Source organism: Macaca nemestrina, chromosome 13 (assembly GCF_043159975.1).
Source record: "Macaca nemestrina isolate mMacNem1 chromosome 13, mMacNem.hap1, whole genome shotgun sequence".
Taxonomy (NCBI): domain Eukaryota; kingdom Metazoa; phylum Chordata; class Mammalia; order Primates; family Cercopithecidae; genus Macaca; species Macaca nemestrina.
Window position 1 is genome coordinate 120,841,068 of NC_092137.1, and position 24,583 is coordinate 120,865,650.

A 24,583-nucleotide genomic window follows, 5' to 3' on the forward strand; every position below is an offset into this window, starting at 1 on the left:
CCAATGAGTGTGAGTGAAGTGATGAAATGTCAGTTCTTACCAGAAAATTTAAATCAACATTATGGAGACCCTCCATAACCCTCTTTTCTCTCTGCTACAAGTGACCCAAATTACTCCACTAGCCAGGATCCTGGAAGAACCTGTTGTGGGAAGAAAAAAACAAATTGCTGTTTTAAGCCATTGAGATTTGGGGGTTCTTTGTTATCACAGCATAACTTGGCCTACCCTGACTTGTAGAAAGTGGCTAGGCTTCAGCTTGTGATTTCAGGGAAGTCCAAGCTATGGCTAATAACCTTTTAATGTCAGTCCTCTTGAGGAGTCATTTCATTCACCTCTTATGATATTACTGTATTGATCTGTGCTATCATTTTACTAGAGCAGTAGAATTTTAATTCTGTAGCCTTCGACATTATTATGAGATTAAAACAATAATTATAAGAGTGCCCCGCCAAATAAAACACCATAGATATATACAACTTTAATGAAGTGGACTTTAAGATGAAACCAAAGACGAGCCCCTGGTCTGGAAGTCATATCTCTGCCCTGCCATGGTCTTCAATACGTTTCTTCATTTCTGGGCCTCAGGTTTCTTTTATATAATAATGATTATTATTATTACAGTGACATTGTTGAATATCTGCCATCTGCTAGGTAATTCCATGGTACTTTAGTTTATTCAATTCTTCCAACTCATCTTCGGTAGTTATTTTTACCGTTTTTTAAAAACGTGAAACTGTGGAAACTGAGGTTTAGACAGGCTGAGTAATTTGTCAAACCGTAGCCGGAAGTGGAGGGGATACTTCCAAAACCAGACTCCAATAAATATTTAAGATCCAGTTCTTGTTCTAAAATCCTATGGCTTTTTTGGTGTGAGATGATTCACAAGAAGCAAAATCACATTGTCAAAATGAAAATCATATTTACTCCACCGAAAAGAGCAGTCCTCTTACTGGCAATCACCTTTCCCAGTGTGACAGAACACGTATTTTACGGAGATCAAAGACTCTGCTACTAATATTTCCTTGCCTGTATAAATTATGAAAGGGCTTCGAAGCATCAAACTTTTATGACAGTGCATGGTAACCCTTGTTAAAACAATGTTTTGTATTATTGAAAATTGCAAAGAGAGTAGATTTTCAGTGTTCTCACCACAAAAAAAAAAGTATGTGAGGTAATGCATATGTCAATTAGCTCAATTTAGCCATTCCACAACATATATATATTTCAAAACATCATGTACACAATAAATATATACAATTATTGTTTGTTAACTTAAAAAATTAGTTTTGAAAACTTTAGGAATGGATACAGATGCTCACCGTAACGTAGACTAAAGGTGAAACAAAATTATTCCCCTTGAGATTTTGCACAGACTATTTCTTTGCTGATATTTTTAAGAATAATTCAAATACTTGTTAATTCATGGTCATAAAGACATCTGACCATGCATGGTTTTAAAATATCAGATCTATTTTACTTATTTATTTATATATTTTTATTTTTTTGAGGTGGAGCTTTGCTCTTGTCACCCAGGCTGGAGTGCAGCGGCGCAATCTCAGCTCACTGCAACCTTTGCCTCCTGGGTTCAAGCCATTGTCCTGCCTCAGCCTTTCAAGTAGCTGGGATTACAGGCATGCACCACCACACCCAGCTAATTTTGTAGGTTTTTTTTAGTAGAGATGGGATTTCACTATATTGGTCAGGCTGGTCTTGAACTCCTGACCTCAGGTGAACCACCTGCCTTAGCCTCCCAAAGTGTTGGGATTATAGGCGTAAGCCACTGCGCCCAGCCTATCAGATTGAAAATATCAAATTTAACTTGTTGTTACAGTACCAGAAATTAAAGTAATAACATTTAAAGGAAGTAGAATTTACTTTCTGGAAAACCCCGCACAGGTATGTGTGCGTGCTAGCTGTGATGCCTGCCCTCAGACCACCCTGCGAGGCCATGCAAAATGGTCAATTCCCGATTCTTCATTTAGGGAACTCACACAAGACTTGGCAGAGAGAATTGTGTCTCTCCTACTTTATCTTTGTCTCTGCAGTTGTCATTATTTTACTGTTTTAATTTTTTCATTGTTTCTGGTATTTATCTGCATCTTGAATATGTTGATTTTTGCCTTTACTTACTCTTGCTGGGAATTTTACAGTTACAAGCAGTTAAATAATAGGGAGCAGTAGAAACACAAACATCCCTCAATACATTGTTTGATGGCCTTTTTTCCCCTGAATGGCTTTCCACGGCTCTTAGTTACCACCAAGCAATGCAATATTAAGTACAATCGAATGACGGGTGAAGCAGGCTTCTTTCATAATGGTGCTCAGGAACATTCAGAAACTAAGGACAGCCTAAAAAATCAACGGAAAGTACTTCTCAGCACTAGAGAGGACAATGGTAAGGGGAGGTGGAAGGAATGAGAAATATACTAGGGTATTATTTCCCTCCTTTTAATTGAAAGACTACCAAACCACATGACATTTTTCAAAACTCACAAGATTAATAATTAAATATTGCAGTAGAGAAAAAAGTCAGAGTGGTGCTGGAGCCTGTTGTGGAGGAGTTGAAAGGGCAGGTCAAGATTTTGATTCATGTTAAACCTGGCTGTTTGTCCCAAAAACATTTCTAAAGAACGCTAGAAAGATGAATATAAGCTTACGAATTCTGTCAGTCAGCTTGGAAGGAAAATATGGAAGAAACCCATACTTAATTCTCACATCTAAATCCAGTATGTTTATTAGTAAAGGTATATATGTTTTGTGGTAGTGGTCACTGATGAGACCTTAGTTCATGTAGATTTAGAAACTGCAAGGGAATTAGTTTTCTTTAGGAATATATGAATAAGGATCTTCAAATATGGGATCCACATTAATACAGAGCTCAGCCCACCCACTCAGAAGCTACTACCCTCATCCTGCTGCATGAACCTGACTGAGGTCTATTTGCTCTACCCTAGGTTACCATAATTTACTACTAAGTTGAACAGACTTAAACCTTAGGCTTCGTGAGCTGACTTCTTTTTAAGAATAACACCCAGGGAAACCTCGCAGGGAATAAGGGACACAGGAGACAAAAGGAGCAGGCTCCTCTGCATCCTGAATAAGCAGACAAGGTGCCATATTCTTCTTATTAACTTAACTGCTGTGGGCTTTAGACTAGATGAAAGAGAGAACTGAAATCAAAGAAAAATCAGTTAAAGAAGCTGAAAAGGCTGGGTAAAGAAAGAAATGGATAGAACCCAGAGTTGCTTTCATTTAATACTCCTTTTCCTCTTTTCTCCTTTGATTGGTTCCTTCCTGTTCTCTGTATTTTGTATGTCTGTCTTATCCACCAGATTTTAAGCTCCCTGGAGGAGATGGACTATGTCTTAATGATCTTTATCTTTTAGTTCTGTTCATTCATCCATTCATCTATCCATTCATGCAAAAAGTGTTACTGAGTGCCCAATATGTGCCAGTTACAATTGCAGAAGCTTGGAATACATCAGCGAGCAAAACGAATGGGGGGAAAGAGTGGTAATAACAGCACATTTAATGAGTAAGTAAAGTATATAGTATTATAGAAAGTGATAAGTGTTATGGGGGGAAAATGAGTGCAAGGTAAGGAGGATTGGGACTTGAGGGTAGGTGTAATAAGCTGCAGTATTAACAGTGGTGATCAGGGTATGCTTCACCAATAAAATCATAACTAAGCCAAGACTGAGAGGAAGCATGGCAGTGAGCCCAGCAGAGAACCAGGGAGAAGAGGGTGGGGAGAAAGCACTTCAGGTGGAGAGCTAGAGCATAGACCCTGGAGTAGAAGCATTCCTGATACGTTCCAGGAACAAAATGGTGGTCAGTTCAGCCGAAACAGACCGAGCCTGGAGGAATCCAGGAGGAATGGAAAGACCGGGGCAAGCCAGATCAGGGAAGCTTTTACCCTGAGATGGGTATTCAAATATTCCCTGTTATTGCTTTTCTTAATATACAGACTCTAAAAATTAAAATTTCAATTTTCCCAACTGCTTTTAAAAACATTAAGCAGGCCGCTGCAGGATGTGAATATTGAGAGACATGACATGTCTTATGTTTTAAATGGATCCTGCTGCCTGTCAGGTTGACAATAGACTATAAAAGTACAAATTTATGTCAAAATATAAAGCAAAGCCTAACAAAACTCAAAAACAAAACAAAAAAAAATCAAAGATGAGTTTATATACTGCCAGGCATGGATGGGAACACTCCAGGGAAAAAGTTCACTGAGTAACTCATGAGTTAGGAAAAGTCAGGGTTTTTCAAGTGTGAGAAAGACAGAAGGGAGTTTGGAGGTTATGTGAATTAAGGGCTGGAAAGTAGTGCTCTGGATAAGTTGGAACAGTGTTGATAAAACACGTCCCTTTGTTAACTGGACAGAAAGGAGTCTTTGGTTAGGTCTAACAAGGGTCTGGTACAGGGGTCACTCAAAGTTCACAGTCCTTGATCTGCTTCAGTTGGTTAGAACCAGTTGTGGTATAGCATAGCATTCCGTTTTCAAATCCACTATGCAAGTGCTGTAAGTGGAAAATTTTCTTGTATAGGTGGAAACAGGGAAACCTGTTAGGAAGTTCTTGCAGAAATCCAGGCAGCAGATGACAGGGCTCATGCCAGAGTGGAATAGTGCAGGTGGTGAGAAGCAGTTAGATTTGGGTATATGTGGAGACGGTAGAGAATGACTCCCAGGTTTTTGGCCTGTGCAACTGGATGGTTGGAGTTGCCCTGGAGATAGGAAAGGCTGTGGGTGGAGCATGTTTGTGGGGGAAGATCTGGAGTTCATGTGAGTTTAAGACAGCTCATTAGACACCTGAGTGGGAACAGCAATAGAGACAGTGAGGTCTGGCTGGTGACACGAAGTGGGGACCTGAAAGTGTATAGATGGTGTTGAACGCCAGGATACCAGGTGCATTCACCTATGCAGCAAAGGAGATAGAACCCTGGAAAGCCCAACGGTTTCCTCCCTCCTAGTTCCAGTTTTAATTCATAGAAGGCATTCTTGCATACCTCAAGTATTTTGTGGAATGAAGTGGAGGTATCAATGCATCGAGGATCTTCGTGCCTAATGTGGTGTTTTGAAAAGAGTGAGTGCTAATTAATAGCTGCTTTGACAGTCTCCTACGTCCCAGACACTAGTCTATACGCTTTACAAACATATATGCTTAATCTCCCCCAATTTATGTTATGATCCCCATTTTTACAGATTAGGAGCCTGAGGCCAGAAAAGTCAAGTCATTTGCTCAGCATCATATAGCTAGTAAAGGCAGGGGTGGGATTTAAGTTCAAATTTGTCTGAGTCTCTTATAATTCTGCCTTCAATGGTAAATTACTAACCTGCATAGAGAGCAAAATGAATAGAAAATGAGGAGTCCCAACAGCTAGTAGCTCCTGGCATATATCACCGTGCAACACTTTTCAATCTTGAGCCTGTATCAGAATCACCTGGATGCCTTGTTTAACCAGATTGTTGGATCTCAACTCAGAATTCCTGATTCCACAGGTCTGGGATTTAGCCTGTTAATCTGCATCTCTAACAGGTTCCCAGGTGTTGCTGGTACTGCTGGTCTGGGGATGACACCTTGAGAACCACTGGTTCAGAGAGTTTTCCCTGACTCTGCCAGCTAATACCTCCACCTGCCAAATGGCCAGGTCTCTCCAATTTCCAAAAGGGAAAAAGAGAAAAGTTCACAACTAATCAGAACTGATTAAGAGTCCTTAGTGTAATGGTTCCTTCAGTTTCAACTCCTAGTTCTCTCCTGAGACAAAGGAGGGTTGGGGAGTGGGGGTAGAGGATCCCAGGGTGATGGTGGCTCCACGCCAGGTTCTCTCCAACACAGTTTACCACTCTGTCTAGCAAAACTTCTTTTACTGTTAAGACTCTCAGTGGTCTCATTGTCCTTTCCTGGGAAGAAAGTTCCATCATCACCCCTCCTGCTCCTAGTGTCCCTCAGGCACAGGGGAAGGTTCAGGTATGGTGGGCCTTAAAAGTCTACCCAACTATTGGGACGCCTCCTTTAAGAACAAGAATACAAGCTTATAAATACACAATTAGGTCCAGGGACTTGGAAGGAACTTGTGCAAGAGAGGGGGCCCTGCAGCTTAAGCCTCATTAGCTTCATGGGAAATCGAACTCTGATCAAACATGTCTGTATACGTCTAAGAGTCAATTACAGACAGGTGCAAGTTATTTCCCATGGAGCTGCTGCGCCTCAGGCTAACCAGGGCATGTGGCTGATTGCTGTGTAAGAGACCCTGAGCATTTCATGGTTGGAAAGGCCTGTTTGTCCTGAACCTGTCAATGGGGGAAGGGCTGCTGACTCGCAGAGCTGGCAGGTTGGAGGTTAAGCAAAAGCGCTGTTAGGTATCCTTGGGTTTGATCTCTTCCCTGAGTCAAAAGCCTTCCAGAAATCTCTTGCCTCAGACATTTTAAAAGCCAACTTAGAGATAACAATTATTCCTATTTCATTACATCGAAATAAAATTTGACTACTCAGTTTTAAGGCTAATACTCAAAAAAGTAAAATTGCTTATTATTATTTTTTGAGATGGAGTTTTGCTCTTGTCGAGGGCATAGTGCAGTGGTGCGATCTTGGCTCACTGCAACCTGCGCCTCCCAGGTTCAAGCGATTTTCCTGCCTCTGGAGTAGCTGGGATTACAGGCACGTACCAGCTAATTTTTGTATTTTTTAATAGAGACAGGTTTTCACCATGTCGGCCAGGCTGGTCTCGAACCCCTAACCTCAGGTGATCTGCCCCCCCCCCCCCCTGGCCTCCCAAAGTGCTGGGATTACAGGCGTGAGTCACTGCGCCCTGCCCTAAACTTGCTTTTTAAAATCATTAGGGTAAGGTCATATTTAAATATACGTTAATTTATGAATAAATTTAAGTGCTTGCTTGACACCGGACTATTTTATAGAGTAGATTCTGGAGTTTCTTTTGTCTTTCTGAAACCTTATTTTCCTATCTAACTTGTTCTGAGACGAACTGTGGGCAGACTTGGCCTTATACAAGTATCAACTCACTCAATAAAGCTGAGGAAAGTAAAATGTCTCTGGGCTAAGAGCTGGGAGGAAGTTACCAAGATGAGTAAAGAAGGACCCCCTCCAAGAGCTTAAATTAAGTCTTGGAAAGAATAGCCGTGCACACCAAGAAGCTCAACCTAAGATGAAAAGGGCATCTAAGACGTGCGAGATGGCTCGTGAAGGAAATAGACGTCTTAAGAATTTTTCCGGGCCCAGCACAATGGCTCATGCCTGTGATCCCAGCACTCTGGAAGGCGGACTGCCTGAGCCCAGGAGTTCCAGACCGGCCCGGCCAACATAGTGAGACACCATCTCTTAAAGAAAAGAAAAATTGGCGTGGCGTGGTGGCGGGCGCCTGTAGTCCCAGCTACCCCGAAGGCTAAGGCCTGAGAATCACCTAAGCCCGGGAGGCCGGGGTTGCAGTGAGCCCAGACCGCACCACTGCACTCCAGCCTGGGCGGCAGAACCAGACCCCGTCTCAAAAATAAATACATAATTAAAAAATAAAAAAAGGCCAGGCGCGGTGGCTCAAGCCTGTAATCCCAGCACTTTGGGAGGCCGAGGCGGGTGGATCACGAGGTCAGGAGATCGAGACTATCCTGGCTAACATGGTGAAACCCCCGTCTCTACTAAAAATACAAAAAACTAGCCGGGCGTGGTGGCGGGCGCCTGTAGTCTCAGCTACTTGGGAGGCTGAGGCGGGAGAATGGCGTGAACCCGGGAGGCGGAGCTTGCAGTGAGCCGAGATCACGCCACTGCACTCCAGCCTGGGAGACACAGCGAGACTCCGTCTCAAAAAAAAAAAAATAATAAAAAATAAAAAAATAAAAAAAGAACTTTTCCTAGAGGAAGCCGGCTACTGGATATTCTAAAGAGCAGTCTGTCCGCCTCTGCCTTCTCCGTCCAGAGTCACTGACGCTTTCTGCACACAAGGTGTTCCGCGCCAAAGCGTGCACAAGCCAAGGCAAGAGGACTCCATCAAGCGCCTCCTGGGTACCATGACTCGGAAGACCCAAGGATGAATTCAGCGGGTCACCATCCTCAAGGAAGCACCACCAGGAACTGAGTCAGGCCCGGGGTATTCTCGATGTCAAAGCGGCCGAGAGGCGGGAGTGCCACCAGGAGGAGTCACTGGAACTGACTTTCCGCGCTCGTCTCGCGGTCCGGATGCGAACTCAGACCCCTGCAAGGCTCCAGCACTGCAGCGCAGAGCACGGAGGATCGTCCCGGAGCCGGAGAAGAAGCCAAACCTCCCAGCGCCCCGCAACTCCGCCCCTGCCCCGCCCACGCAACGCGGCGGCTGCGCGGCAAGGCCGCCCCGTCTCCACGTGATCGCCGTCACCGCCTCCGCGAAGCGGAAGCGGCCATCATAAGTCCTGGCAGCTGAACCCAGGCCTGCCTCCCTCCTTCTCCTGCACCGGGCAGCGGTGACGGCCTGGGGTTGTTCTGTCCTGGTTCTGTCTGGCCGGGAAGCCGCCGGCCTCCGAGAGCGGGACGACGACGTGGGGCCCGGGAGCTCCGGGGCGGACAGGCTGACCGGCGGACCGCCCAGGTGTCGGCACGACGTGGGCGGTGCCCAGAGCCGCGCCCCGCCCCTCGCAGGCCAGCGCTCAGGGCCCGCGGCCCGTGCCCGTTTCCAGTATGGCCGCCCGCCGTGCCTGACCCGCGGCCTCTCAGCTCCGACTCCTTGTAGGCGATGCCCAGGCCAAGACCGTGACTGACACTCTCGCTCACACGCACGCACGGACCCAGGCCCACGCCCGGAGCCCGAGACCTGGGCTCGGAACCGTTGTCGTCCCCGGCGCCGCGGCCAGAGCCCGGACCACGGCTTCCGCGCCGCCGCCGCCTCGCCGAGAAGGGCCGCGCCGGACCTCGAGCGCGGCGGCCCCCGGCCGGCAGGGATGGGGAAGCGGGCGGGAGGAGGAGCAGCCGGAGCCACCACCGCCGCCGTCTCCACGTCCGCCGGCGCCGGGCTGGAACCCGCAGCCGGCCGTAGCGGGGGCCCGCGCAGCGCGGCAGCCGGCCTCGTAGGAGCGCTGCACCTGGTGATGACCCTCGTAGTGGCCGCGGCGCGGGCCGAGAAGGAAGGTGGGTGTCCCCCGGCGGCGTCCCTGCGGCGGGGCTGTCACGCCGCTCTCGCGGAGGCCGGGCGGGCTGGGCCGGGAGGAAGGGCCGCGGCCGGGGCTCCGGCGCGAAGTTGGGCGGTCGGATCCCGTCCCGAGCCGGGACCTCGCAGCGCCCGCCGCTTGGAGTGGCCCGAGCTCTCCGTGATTCCTTCCCCTGCCTTCCCCCGCGTCTCCTGTCACTGCCATTTCAAAACTTCCTGAGTTCTCGTACGTTCTTGCCACTTGGCCCGCTAGGTAGGAGGGGCATATTTTTTGGCTTTATTTTGGCTAATAGGTACATTTTAGGACACTTCTGTTTTCTTGGTTGCGGTTGGTTGCGTGCAAACAGAGCTTACTTTAAAATGCGGTAAAAATAGCGAGACGCAGCTTACAAAATTTCAGTTTGAGTTTGTTCAGACATTTCTTCGAGGGGAATCTTGGTCCTGTAGCTTCCTCCTTTAATGTCTCTTTGCGGTATTGATGACTCTTTATTGTTAGACGTAAATACAATTCCATTTACCTCTTTAGTAAGCTTTTGAAAGCCTGTTTGCGTTTCTTATTTTAAAACACGTAATTCGGTGCCTTTGTCTTTGATGTGAAAGCCTTTAAAAATAAATGTGAAGTTGCCAGTTTGCAAGCCCTTACAGTTAATTTACGGTTAAGGGCTGGCCCCTACTTAAAAAAACTCTCATTAGTATCGTGCTGCTGCAAAACGGGTACTTGGACAGGGTCAAAAATTATTTTGTAATCTTGAAGACCAAATCAGTGTAATTTCATCTACACTACCTCTTTTTGAGCCAAGGGACATGTGAATGGTCCCAGAGCTTTCATGAAGAATTTACTAAGTGAATAGTTAAAAACAAAAAACAAAAACTAAGCAAAACTTGTTAGTTTAGCATTGCACATGAAACTGCTCGTACAAGAAAACAATTTCTTGACACGGTAACTTTAGAGTTAACGTTCTACTTTCTGACTGAAGTCACTTGCTTTTTATTGTTATTGAAGGTAAAAGCAAATACAAACTGAATTAGTAAAGTGTAAATGTGCTTCAGGATACTGTTTCTTTTATTTTTGTCCACATTACATTCCCTTATTTAACTCTCTAAGCAACCTTAGTCTGGGTTAACATTGGTGGAAATTATTCAAAGAATTGCCGTCTATAGAAAGGATTAATTGATGGAAGCAAAATTATTTCCAGAATAAAATATTGCCGGTTTAGGACTAGTCAGGCCTGGGGTTGTCATAATACGTCATTGGCCACAGATCTGCAGTTCGTTGAGTGTTCTGTGTGATCGTGGCACCTAGCATTTTGGCATGTAGTGGGTGTTCAGTGAACCCAAAATAGTGCAGTAATTTAATGGACATTTTTTGGGTGGGACTTCAGGTAGACCTTGGTGGGCATTGTGTCCTTGCTTTTCTGTTCTTTTGTTTACCTTGCACGGTGCCAAACACTGGCGCTTAACATTTGAGTGGATGACTGTTTTCATGCGCCCTTAGCACAGGGAAATGAAATGATGATTGAATCTAGTAAAGCATTAAGTTTGTATTTTCCTTCTACTGCTGCTTATTTTTCCAACAGCCATTTTATATGCTAATAAAAACTTTACTCTGGGTAAAGTTAAGTAAACAAATTTTTTGTTGGAGAACTGTCAGCCTAAAATATATTCGCTAATTTCTCATTTGCATAGTTTATACATGTTCGTGCACCTCTCTGATATCCATAGATGTGTGTAAGGATTGGATGAGGAGAATACTTGCCCGGGTGTTAAGTTCGTGTTAAAGGAGTGGTTGAATCTGCCAGTGGTCCTGGGTGAATCAGATATCCTTTGTGGCCCATGCTTATCTGTATGAACAATGTGTGCAGAGTTATCCAAGATATTAATGGGGATGATACTAATATAGAACATAGGCCTCTACCCATCATAAAGAGATCTGGTTCTAATCAAATATTCTGTGAAGGTATCTCCAGAAATGGCTTCTACTTTAAAACTGATCATATTCCAGTGTTGTTTCTAAGTAAGGGAAAAGCAATTTATTTTCTCACGTGATTGTGACACTGTGAGTTTGGCATCTGATGAGGCACAAATACAATATTTGTCCTACAAGGTACTGTTGAGTTTTTCAGCAAGTCTGGGCAGATTTCTGAAGATGGCTGAGTTCCGTTTGTCCATTCACACCCGGAGGAATTTTTTGTCTGTTGAAGTAGCATAAACTAGTTTAACATTTCCAAGATAAGATCTACCTGCAGTTTTAATGATGATTCTGCAGGTATTTTGTATGTTTGTATTTTTTTTCCTTCATTCCTGTATAATTTCACTGCACAATGTTTAAAAGACGGTAACAGTCATTGTCTCCTGAAGAAAAGCTGCAGAAGTAAATTACCTAATGTAGTTTTTCATGTTTGGACTTGATGTTGGTTTTTTTGAGTCAGAAGCATGGACCATTGCTTGTCTTAGCATCCTGTATGTCTTAACTGAGCTATGGGAGTGTGCTATCACTAGTCCAGAGGAAAGGTACCTTTGAGACGGTTTTGGCTGTGATGTAAAGTTTGTAAGGACTTTGAAAGAGTTTTCAGAGGTAGAAGTTATTATAATCACTACAAATAACTAGTTCTAGATTGGTGGCAAGATTTTTTCTTGAGGCTAATATCTAGATATTGAGAATAGCAAAAATGTGTGTGAGTTGTGAAAATATATTTTTAAAATATGTAGTGAAAATACATGTGTGTATATATATTAAATGTATAATTTTAGTATTTTGAATTACAAAGCAGCCCGTTGTGACTGGCAAATAAGACCTTTTTAAAAAAAGCATCATATATCATGTAATGTAATTTCATTGTGAAGTGGGTTTTTGGAGGGCATTTAATTTATTAAATCAATTATTAAATGAGAAGCTATAGTTTATGTATCTAGTAAATATAAATTCAAATAAATTTTCAAGAATGAGTGTTTCAATCTATGACGATTTAAATTTCATTGTCGCTTGTTTTATTAATTGTCAATTAAATGGCAGGGTAACATTTGACAGCCTTTATTAGGACTTTTAAAATTTTTTGCCAGTGTACTGTAGTTTCAGGCACAAATTTTTGTTTTAAGCTGTATTTGTGACGTAGGTGCAAAACCCAGTACAAAGTATTTACAAAGCGTATGAGAAAAGTGCGTGGGACTAAAGACTGCAAGAAAACAGGTAAGAATCTAATAGTTTTCTAAGGGTAGCCAAATTGACTAGGAGTGTTATTTACTTTTTCTTAACCAAATTATTTTTAACCTACTTATTACTCGATAATGTTAAAATGTTTGAAAGTGATTTTCTTAAGAGTGAGATGTGTTAACCCTTTGTATGGGGTAGAGTGGGTTCCTTTTAATTTAGGGCCTAGTAAAGAGAGTATTATTGAATAAGTACTTCACTAATGAACTTTTGTAGCCCGCTTTTACTAAAGGCTGTCGCCTGACGGAGCATTGGAGTTTTGTAGTTGGAAAAGTGTGTCCTCTTTTCCTCTTACACCATTTTGCTCCTCTTTCTCGTTCTTTACAGTGAATCTTCATAGACATCTGCCAAAAAGATTGCTTTGGGAGTAGATGTAAACTCATCTAATTGTTACCGTCCAGAGTAGCAATAAGCCAAATTACTCTTGGAGGAAATTAAAATCTTTGCTAGGTGCTTGATACATTAGGCGTTCTTTCTCTTGCCTGTGTGTGACTCAAGCGCTCTGATTGGCCTTGCCAGACCAAGAGGCCCTTTTCCTATGGCTGAATTTTTCCCCACTGTCTCTTGTAAGCAGCATCTGGCCTTGTTTTGGTGCCTCTGTACTTCTAGGTTCTGGTTGTGCCCTCCTGTCGGTTGTGCTCTCCAATTGCCTGTTGGTTGTCTTCCTCCGTATGTGTCTAGCGGTTGGTGCACACTGCATATGTCCATGGCAGAATTATCTTGCGCCACCTCCAGTTTTCAGTTTTTTGTTAATGCTGTGATTATTCTGCCTGCCCCATTGGATTCAGTTTTGACCCTTTACCAAGTGGCATCAGTGCCTGTTACATCCTCTTTTGATCAGCTGTCCACTGCCTTCAGCCTGGGGCACTGCAGCAGCCTGTCTCCTACCACCTTCCTGTTTCTGTTCAGTCCTGCATGCACCCTCTGAGTTTGTGGTGTCTTTGTTAATCATTCATCATTCATTTTGACGCTTAATTGTGTACTGCCTTGTTTAGCTACTTAAATGATTTCAAGGGTGTCAATTCTCCACCTAGGCTGGAATTTCTGTAGGGCAGAACCTTTGTCAACATCTGTAGTACATACATAGCAAGCATTCAGTTTTGAATGAAAGTTTGCCTAAACTTTCATTGTAATATAATTTTATTGTGAAGTGGGTTTTTGGAAGGCTTTTAATTTATTATAAATGAGAAGCTATAGTTTATTTAGTAAATATAAATATACATTTGAATAAATTTTCAAGAATGATTGTTTCACCCTATTGACAATTTAAATTTCTTTGTCGCATGTTTTATTAATTGGTAATTAAATGTCAGGGTAATGTTTGACAGCCTTTATTAGGCCTTTTATAATTTTTTGCCAGTGTACTATATAGTTTCATGCACAAAGTTTTGTTTTAAGCTGTATTTGTGACGCAGGTGCAAAACCCAGTACAAAAATAATTACAGAGCATATGAAAAAGTGCATAGGACTTTTTGTACCTGAGAACCTAGGTTGAGAGTCAGAAGTACAGGGTAAAACTCAGTTCTGGTGCAGATGTCATGAGGAAGTCTGCTATAACAGGACATTGAGTAACACCAGTTTTTTCTTCCCCACATGTTGCTTTTCCTTGTAACTGAAAGGAGTTGTATACACTTATCTAAACCATCACTTTTATAACTTTTGGATTTTCAGATTTTCAGATTTTCATAAAACCCTAATCTGTAGATCATGAAACTGAGGCTTAAAGAGGTTAAGCCCAGCATGATAGGTCTGGTAAATAGCGGAGCCAGGATTCCATCCTAAGACATCTGTCCCTTGAGCCAAACTATGTAACCCCAAATGAGCACTTCAGGAATTCGATTTTGTTATATTGTACCAACTGCAAAAAGAACAGACTTGACAGTTCATGCCAAACCCATGTATTAGTATTCAAGTAAAATGTACTTTCTTTAAAAAAAAAAAAAAGAAAAGAAATGCCAGCCACAAGCTTTCTTATCACTTTCTGTTGACTTGTTAACAGTTTAAGTAATCACAGGCCATTCTGGATCATGAAGGTTCTTAAAAGGAAACCAGTGAGTGGATAATACAGGGAAATGAGTATTTGGTATTGGAAGCTACTGTCTCTTTGTTTTTGATGACTTAGATACCTGGTTGTATTGCTAAATATTAAGCAATATTGCCTTCTGTAGATACTGCTTAGCTCCAGATTGGTGTGATGAGTTAGTCTAGACTTGTGGAATATTCTCAGAAGCTGGCCCTGGATTAAAAGGAACTGGAGGTAATGCAAACGCTGGTAGTAGCATTTGCTTTGGCAGGGAGAAATCTCTCGCAGACTTCCATTAGCGGTCCAAGGGCTCCGGAAGAAGTTCATTTCCGGTGCTTTGTTCTTATTAGGGCATTTTAGAATTAGGTGGTCATTAGTTCTCATCTGTAGTTCCAAATCTGTTTTTTTGTTTGTTTTTTTGTTTTTGTTTTTTCATTCCCATGTGATTACTTTTAAAACCACAGATGGAAGGTTTCTAGAAAGCCTTTGCCATTTGCCTGATTGATTTTGTTGCATACAACTGCCATTTTAGGGCAGAGATTTGAGGTTTAAGAGGATCTTTTAGATGGTCAGTCATGATAGAGTATGAAACCTATGTTTTTATTTTCTAGAAACTTTGTGGTTAACAAAAACATAACAAACTACTTAACCATTTTTATATGTACAGTTCAATAGTGTTAAGTATATTCACATTGTTGTGTAGCAGATCTTCAGAACTTCATGTAAAACTGGAACTCTATACCCATTAAACGACTTCCTAGCTCTCTCTCTACCCTTAACCCCCACCCCCAGGCTCCTGGTAACCACCATTCTACTTTCTGTGTTTATGAATTTGACTACTTTAGATACTCCATGTGAGTAGAATAATGCAGGATTTGTGACCTGCTTATTTTAGTTAGCATAATATCTGTAAGGTTAATCCCTGTTGTAGGATGTGACAGTTCCTTCCTTTTTAAGGTTGAATTATATTCTGTTGTATGGATATACCACATTTTGTTTATCCATTCATCCATCCGTGGACACTAGGCTTGCTCCCACCTCTTGGCTTTTGTGACTACTGCTGTGAAGTTAGGTATGCAAATATCTCTTCAAGACCCTGGTTTCAACTGTTTTGCATATCTACCCAGAAGAGAGATTTCTGGATCATGTGATAGTTCTATATTTAATTCCTTAAGCAACCACCACATTTCCATAGTGATTGCATAATCTTACAATCCCATGAATGATATACAAGGATTCCAATTTCTCCATGCCTTTGCCAACAGTCATTAGTTTTTTGTTTTCTTTTGATAGTGGTGTGAGGTGCTATCTCATTGTGGTATTGATTTGCATTTTTGTAATGATTAATGATATTGAGCATCTTTCCATATCCTTCTTGGGCATTTGTATATCTCCTTTGGAGAAATGTCTATTCAAGTCCTTTGACCACGTTATATTCAGGTTTTGTTGTTGTTGTTGTTATTGTTGTTATAGGAGTTCCTTATATATTCTGGATATTAACCCCTTATCAGATGATTTGCAACTATGTTCTCCTATTTGGCCGGTTGCCTTTTCACTCTGTTGATCATATTCTTTGAACGAAAGTTTTTGTTTGATATAGTTACTTTTGCTTTTGGTGTCATATTCAAGATATCATTGCCAAATCCAGTGTCATGAACTTTTTCCCTATGCTTTCTCCTAGGCATTTTATAGTTTTGGGTCTTAATGTTTCGGTCTTTAACCCATTTTGAGTTAACTTTATTTATGGTGTAAGATAAAGGGTGCAACTCTATTCTTTTGCATGTGGATATCCAATTTCTCCAGTTCCATTTGTTGAAGAGGCTGTCCTTTCTTCACTGAGTAGTCTTTGTGTCCTTGTATGAAAATTAATTGGCTATATATGTAAGGGTTTATTTCTGGACACTATATTTAATTGCTCTGTCTGTCTTTATGCCAGTACCACACTATTTTGAATACTATAGCTTTGTAATATGTTTTGAAATGAGGAAATGTGATACCTCTGTCTTCTTCCTTTTCAAGATTATTTTGGCTATTTGAGGTTGTGTGTGAATTTTAGGATATACTTTTCTACTTCCCTTGCGATTTTGGGATTTTGATAGGGATTATGTTGAACCTATAGATCACGTTGAGTAGTATTGATACCTTAACAGTAATCTAACCCATAAACATGGGATGTCTTTCCATTTATTTGTGTCTAATTTTTTCAGCAGTGTTTTGTAATTTTCAGTGTACAAACTTTTCACTTCCTTGGTTAGGTTTATTCCTAAGTATTTTATTCTTTTTGATGTCATTGTAAATAAAACATGCATTTTTGAACTAATGATTTGGAATTTTTCTTTTTGACTTAGTCTTTTGGCTTTAAATATTTAAGGATTTAATATTTTCCTTAGTTTCTATTTGCATTTGAATTTATTTTCTGTTATTTTTAAACTTGTCAGGCAACTCTGTCACTCTTGTTTTTTCTTTTTAATGGTTTCTGCTTTTCTCATGCCTTAAAATCTCTAGAGATTATATATTCACCAATATTTTATGTCCATGCTTCCATCTTTAAATGCAAATCTCTATTTCTTCAGTCCGTTGGCATCAGGTAGGGAATCTGTCCTCAAATCATTAGTCAATTGCCTTAACACCACTTATTGAATTATATACAGTATTTTGTTTCATTCAAGTTCTGTTATGTACTGGGACCTATTTCTTGATTCCCCCCCCCCCCCCAGGTATTTTTTTTCTCATATATATGTCTATGTATTTGTACATTTCTGTTTTATTTTAGGTAATACAGCTTATTTATACATTTCATTAGCTGGCTTGGCAGGTCATCCCCTCTCCCTAAGTGATTATTCTTCAACAAGCAGTTTCTTATCAATCTTGTTTTTTTCCCCTATGAATCCTCAAATCATTTTGTAAAGAAAATTTTAAATTGCTATTTGCTTTTTGGTTACAGTTACATTGAAATGTTAGATAAATTTGGAATTTGACATCTTTACAGGGTTTTCCATTTTGTCTTTTTCCTATGTATATAGTATTAGGTAAAACTGTATGAAATTATGAAATTATAATTTTTGTCCAACATAATTGAATAACAACTTATTCAATCTAGTATTAGTAAGTTTTTATGCATTTTTGCATTCGCTAGAGCTTCAGAACAATGTTAAATAAGAGTGATGAAAAAGCAGGCATCCTTGTGTTTTTGTGTTTTGTTTTGTTTTTTTAAGAGAAAAATACCTTAAGTGTTTCATTGTGTAATATGATTGGGGTAGTTGGTTGAAGTTGGATGTTCTTAAATTTCTTATATTTTTAAAGAGTTTTAGTTTTAAGAGTTATTAGGAATAGGTACTAAATTTTATCCCGTGCAGTTATTTCATGGCCTTTTTACCTTAAGCTGTAGAAGCAGTCCTCTTAACTCAGCTGCACTGAACTCTCTTGGTGAATTTATACCCATATCTGTTTTCCCTCTAGTAAACTCGTCCAGGGATACCCATTGGACTTGGGCTGCCTGCAGCTGCCAGGCTACACTCACATACTTCCACATTTGCTCCCTTTAGTTAATGTGCGTCTTTTTATATTGTAAAGCTATTATATCGATATAATCCCTCATGAGTATTGATATATCAATATATAGTAATTATTATAGTAATATATTATTATATATAACATATGTTAATAATCCCTCATGAATACATTAATGCCCTCCCTAGGGGGATGGGGGAACTAAGTTCTCACATTTAATTTCCAAGAGAGTTCACCTGAGACTTGGTATTAAAATGAGCCTGTCACCATCCCCCTTGCCGCCATGTGATCTGCACACTCCTTTGCCTTCTAGGAGTGGAAGCAGCCTGAGGTCCTCAGCAGAAGCAGATGCTGGTACCACACTTCCTGTACAGCCTGCAGAACCATGAGTCACGTAAACCTCTTTTCTTTATAAATTACCCAGCCTCCAGTATTCCTTTAAAGCCACACAAATGGACTGAGACATCAGTTTGCTCTCAATGTGATATTTTAAAAAAATACTAACAAAACTGTTTATGGAGTTAGAAAAGTTGCTGTTAAATTTTCTGTGAAAAAATGAAAATGTAGAAGTACTGGGAAAATTCTGGAAAACAAAAGTTATGAGGCATGACTAGCACAAGCAGTTATTAAAACCTGCTCTTAAACTATTATGTAATTGGTATAATTAGAATAAAGTACTGGTATATAGACAAATTAATGAAATAGAATAGAAATTCTAGTAATAGACCTAAGTATATGTGGTTTATGTTAAGCTGCTTTTCTTCTGGGAGTCTGGAATTTTGGTATGTGTTAGGCAGAGGGGTACCATATGGCTAGCCCCAAGTAAAAACCTCGGAACTCTGTGTTAGTTTCCTATTGTACCTGTAGCAAATTATCACAAGTTGAGTGGGTTAAAACACAAGTCTGTTCTCTTATTCCAAAGGGCATAAAGTCAGGGTGTGTGGCTGATTGCCACAGTTACTGCTTGAGACCATCATTACAGCAGTTACTACTGGAGACCATCATTCCAAGACTGAACGAAGGGACAAACATAGAAATGAAAAAAGACAAAAGAAACTGTTTTAAGGAAAGGCAAATGGGGAGAAAAGAGCTCCCTGCTTCTAGTGAGCAAAGGCAGACCCCTTGAGCTTCTACAGCCCTTTTGTATTTATTGGGTAACAAGAGCGAGGAGGAGGAGGTAACCATTGGCCAGCGGCTTAATTGATCACAGGTTCATATTGTTACTAACAGGCTTCAGTTATGTCTAATCATAAGAAACATTTGTACAGCCTCCAACATCTCCTTTTTGTTAAATTAGTTTGAGCAAGACAATTAATTACAGGTTGTGCAGCCCTTAGTGGCGCCTAGACAGAGACTTGAAGGGACTATCAGGGACAAAAAGGGACCTGAAGAGAACTGAAGAGACCCGAAGAGACCTGAAAAACTAGTTCAGGCCATGACGGGAACAGGGGCTCGGGCATGCCTCATTGTACCCTCCTCCCTTTGGAATTCGGGCACCGTTGTAGCTGACTGTCACTGCTACTGGAGACTGTCATTACAGCATTACTGTTACTGTCTGAGACCGTTATTATGAGACTGAACGAAGGGACGAACGTAGAAATGATTTTAAAAAAAAGAATTTTTAAGGAAAGGCTAGCATGGGGAAGAAGAGAGAAGAATAAAACGGCTCCCTGCTTCTAGTGAGCAAAGGCAGCCCCTGAGCTTCTACAGCCCTTTCGTATTTATTGGGTAACAAGAGCAAGGAGGTGGAGGTAACGGCTGGCTGCTTAATTGATCACAGGTTCATATTATTACTAACAGACGTCGGATGTACCTAATCACAAACATTTGTGTGGCCTCCAACAAGGGTGTTGGGGCTGTGCTCTTTCTGTAGGCTTCAGGGGAGAATCTTTTTCCTTGTCTTTTTCAGCTTCTAGAGGCTTCCTGAATTTCTTGGTTCATGGCCTCTGACATCACTTCACCCTTTTCCTAATCCGACCATCTTGCTCCCATCCTCATATCACCTTCTGTTCCTCTGAGTGTCGTTATTAATATATCCGCCCATCTGGCTAATCTGGGATAATCTCCCCATCTCAAAATCCTTAATTTAATCACATCTACAAAATTCCTTTTGCCATGTAAGGTAACATTCGTAGCTTCCTGGGATTAGGACATGAACATTTTGGGGAGTCATCATTCAGCCTACCACAGACATTGAGTTTCTGATGAGCTTTCTTGATAAATATGACACCAAAAGCACAAACAAAAGGGGAGAAAATAAAGTAGACATCAAAATTCGAAAGTTTTGTGCTTTAAAAGGCCCTATAAAGAAAGCGAAAAGACAACCCACAGAATGGGAGAAAAATTTTCGCAAATCATGTATCTGATAAAGGGATATGTATCTAGAATGTATAAAGATCTCTCATAACCTCAGTAAAAACAGACAACTCAAAAAATGGTCAGGGGATCTGAATAGGCATTTCTCCAAATAAAGATACACAATAAGCATATGAAAAGATGCCTACATCATTAGCTATCAGTGAAATACAAATGAAAACCAAAATGAGATACCATTTCACACCCACCAGTATGGCTGCAATCAAAAAGATGGATAATAAATGTTGCCAAGGGTGCGGAGACATTGGAACATCTTGTTACTTTATGGGTAACATAAGATGGTGTAGCTGCTTTGGAAAACAGTTTGGCAGGTTCTGAAAATACACAGTTACTGTGTGACCCACAGTTCTGCTCCTTAGTATATACTCCAAAGAAATGAAAACACAAAAACTTGCACATAAAAACTCGTGCCAGAACATTCATAGCAGCGTTATTTATGATAGCCAGAAAGTAGAAACAACGGAAATGTTTGAAGAATGGATCAAATGGAATATTATTCAGCCATAGAAATGAGTGAAGTATTATTTTGACTGCACGTGACAACACAGGTGAACCTTGAAAACATTGTAGTAAGTGAACAGAGCCACTCCCAAAAGACCATATAGGACCATAGAAGCCATTTAATATGAAATGTCCAGAATAGGCAAATCCACAGAGACAAAATAGATACGTGGTTGTCTAGAACCATGGAGGGCAGTGTAGGGAGGGACTGGTGAACATTCTTGTGTGATTCTTTGTATGCACATGTATTTTATTTTCTCTCAGGTAGGTACCTATGAGTGGAATGTCTGGATCGTGTGGTAGTTGTATTTTTAAGAAACTGCTAACCTGTTTTCCAAAGCGGCTGTACCATTTAATATTCCCATCAGAATTGTATGAGAGTTCCATTTCCTCCATATGCTTGCCAGTGCTTGGTATGGTGAGTCCTTTACATTTTAGCCATCTTCACCGGTGTGTAGTGGCACAGGCATTTCTTATTTTATTGCACTTTGCCTCCTTCACAGCCAATATGCTGTTTACAAATGGAAGGTTTGTGGCAGTCCTGCCTCACACAGATCTATTAGCACCATTTTTCCAATAGCATATGCTCACTTCCTGTTTTTGTGTCACAGTTTGGTAAGTCTCATAATATTTCAGGCTTTTTCACTATTGTATCTGTTACAGTAATCTGCAATCAGTGATTTTTGATGTGATTGTGTAATTGTTTTGGGATGCCCACAAACCACACCCGTATGACACTGCAGAATTAACCGATAAATGCCTGTGTTCTGACTGCTCTGACTGGCTGTTCCCCCAATTCTCCCCCCTCCTCAGGCCGCCCTGTTCTCTGAGACAACAATATTGAAATTAGGACAGTTGCTTAGTGAGGACGGCATGTCAAAGCTGAAACATGCCAAAAGCTAGGCCTCTCGCAGCAGACAGTTAACCAAGTTGTGAATGCAGAGGAGAAGTTCTTTAAGGAAGTTAAAAGTGCTACTCTGGTGAACAAGTGAATGATAAGAAAGCAAAACAGCTTTATTGCTGATAGGAGAAAGCTTTAGTCTTCAGGATGGAAGATCAGACCAGCCACAAGCATTCTATTAAGTCAAAGTTTAATCCAGAGCAAGGCCCTGTCTTCTCTTACGTTCTGTAAAGACTGAGAGAGGGGAGGAAGCTGCAGAAGAACAGTTGGAAGCCAGCAGAAGTTGGTTCATGAGGCTTAAGGAAAGCCTTCATCACGTAAAGTGCAAGGTGAAGTGGTTGAGTGCTGATGCACAAGTTGCGGCGAGTTATCCAGAAGATCTGGCTGAGATCATTGATAAACGTGGCCACACTAAACAACAGATTTCCCGTGTAGATGAAACAACCTTCTTTTGGAAGATGCCATCTTGGTCTTTCATGGCTAGAGAGGAGAAGTCAGTGCCTAGCTTCAAAGCTTCGAAAGACAGGCTGATTCTCTTGTTAGGAAATAGTGAAGCTGGTGGCTTTTAAGTTGAAGCCAGTGCTCATCTGTCATGCTGAAAATTCCAGGGACCTTAAGAATTATGCTAAATCTCCTCTGCCTGTGCTTTATAACTGGAACAACAAAGCCTGAATGACAACACATCTGTTTATAACATGGTTTACTGAATATTTTAAGTCCACTGTTGAGACCTATTGCTCAGAAAAAATATTACTTTCCAAATATTAAAACTTGTTGACAAGGCAACTGGTCACCCAGGAGCACTGATGGAGATGTACAAGGAGCTGCACGTTGTTTTCATGCCTGCGAACACAGCATCCATTCTGCAGCCATGGATCAAGGAGTAATTTCAACTTTCATGTCTTATTTTAAAAATACATTACTTAAGGCTATAGCTGCCACAGAGAGAGTGAGTCCTCAGTTGGATCTGGGCAAAGTCCATTGAAAACCTCCTGGAAAGGATTCACCATTCTAGATGCCATTAAGAATATCTGTGACTCATAGGAGGAGGTCAGAATATCAGCAGGAGTTTGGAAGAAGTTGCTTCCAACCCTCATGGATGACTTTGGGGAGTTCAAGATGTCAGTAGAGAAAGTGACTGCAGATACGGTGGAAATAGCAAGAGAACTAGGATTAGAAGTGGAGCTTGGGCTGGGTGTGGTGGCTCATGCCTATCATTCTAGCACTTTAGGAGGCCTAGGCGGAAGGAATATGGAGTCCAGGAGTTCAAGAACCCCCTGAGCACTGTGGCAAAACCCTGTCTTTACAAGAACTACAAAAAGCTAGGGGTGGTGGCTCTTACCTGTTGTCCCAGCCACTCGGGAGGCTGTGGTGGGAGGATCGTTAGAGCCCAGGAAGGCGAGGCTGCAGGAAACTTTCCAGCCTGGGCAACAGAGTGGCATCCTGAAGATGTAACTGAATTGCTGCAGTGTTATGATGAAACTTGAACAAACGAGGAGTTACTTCCTTTAGATGAAAGGAAGTGGTTTCTTGAGATGAAATCTGCTCCTGGTGAAGATGCTGTGAACCTTGTTGAAATGGCAGCAAAGGATTCAGAGTATTATCAACTTAGTTGATAAAGTAGTGGCAGGGTTGGAGAGGATTGACTCCAGTTTTGAAAGTTCTTCTGGCCGGGCTTGGTGGCTCACGCCTGTAATCCCAGCACTTTGGGAGGCCGAGGTGGGTGGATCACGAGGTCAGGAGATCAAGACCATCCTGGCTAACACGGTTGGAACCCCGTCTCTACTAAAAATATAGAAAATTAGCCGGGTATGGTAGCAGGTGCCTGTAATCCCAGCTATTCGGGAGGCTGAGGGAGGAGAATCACTTGAACCTAGGAGGCAGAGGTTGCAGTGAGCCGAGATTGCACCATTACACTCCAGCCTGGGTGACAGAGCAAGACTCCATCTCAAAAAAAAAAAAGGAAGTTCTTCTGTCGGTAAAATGCTGTCAGACAGCATCACATGCTACAGAGAAATCTTTCATGAAAGGGCGGCAAACTTCATTGCTGTTTATTATTATTATTATTATTTTGTTTTCCCAAGACAGGGTCTTGCTCTGTCACCAGGCTGGAGTGCAGTGGCGTGATCTCGGCTCACTGCAACCTCCATGTCCCGATTCAAGCAGTTCTACCACGACCTCCCGAGTAGCTGGGATTACAGGCGCCCCCAACCATACCTGGCTAATTTTTGTATTTTTAGTAGAGACGGGGTTTCACCACGTTGGCCAGGCTGGTCTCGAACTTCTGACCTCATGATCTGCCCACCTCGGCCTCCCAGAGTGCTGGGATTACAGGCATGAGCCACCACGCCTGGCCCATTGCTGTTTTATGAAATTGCCACAGCCACCCCACCCTTCAGCGACCATTATCCCGATCAACCTTGAGGCAACACTGTCCTCTAGCCAAAAGATGATGACTTGCTGAAGCTTCAGATGATTGTTAGGATTTTTTAGCAATAAAGTATTTTTAAATTAAGATATGTATTTTCTTAGATACAGTGCTATTGTGCTCTTAATAGATTACAATATAGTGTAAATGTAACTTTTACAAGCACTGGGAAATCAAGAAAACTTATGTGACTTGCTTTATTATGTGATGTAGGTTTTATTGTGGTCTGGAACCAAACCTGCAATACAGGTATTCCTGCCTTTCACTGTAATTTTCATTGTATTTCTTTGGTGAATAATAATGTTGAGCATCTTTTCATGTGCTTATTTGCCATCCATATATCTCATTTGGCAAAGCGTCTCTTCACATCTTTTGCCCGTGTTTTATTAGGCTGTTTTCTTGTTTTTGAGATTTGAGAGTTCTCTATATGTTCTGGGTACCAGTATTCTGGAGATAAGTATTTACAAGGATTCCTTCCAAGTCTGAGTTTGTGTTTTTAGT

At 41.5% G+C, this 24,583-nt stretch overlaps 1 protein-coding gene across 3 annotated transcripts in view; it reads left to right on the forward strand.

The window, feature by feature from the left end:
• Positions 1–8,638: 8,638 nt before the first annotated feature.
• Positions 8,639–24,583, forward strand: part of LOC105490059 (transmembrane protein 131) — a 271,947-nt gene continuing 256,002 nt past the window's right edge. For 2 of the 3 annotated variants that reach the window (XM_011755316.3, XM_011755317.3), the window contains exon 1: positions 8,639–9,116. In XM_011755316.3, coding sequence (XP_011753618.1) covers positions 8,930–9,116 — 187 coding nt within the window. In that variant the 5' untranslated portion in view covers positions 8,639–8,929. Of the gene's footprint in view, positions 9,117–18,080; positions 18,271–24,583 lie in introns of those variants that run through there. The other variant, XM_071077307.1, reaches the window with a different exon arrangement.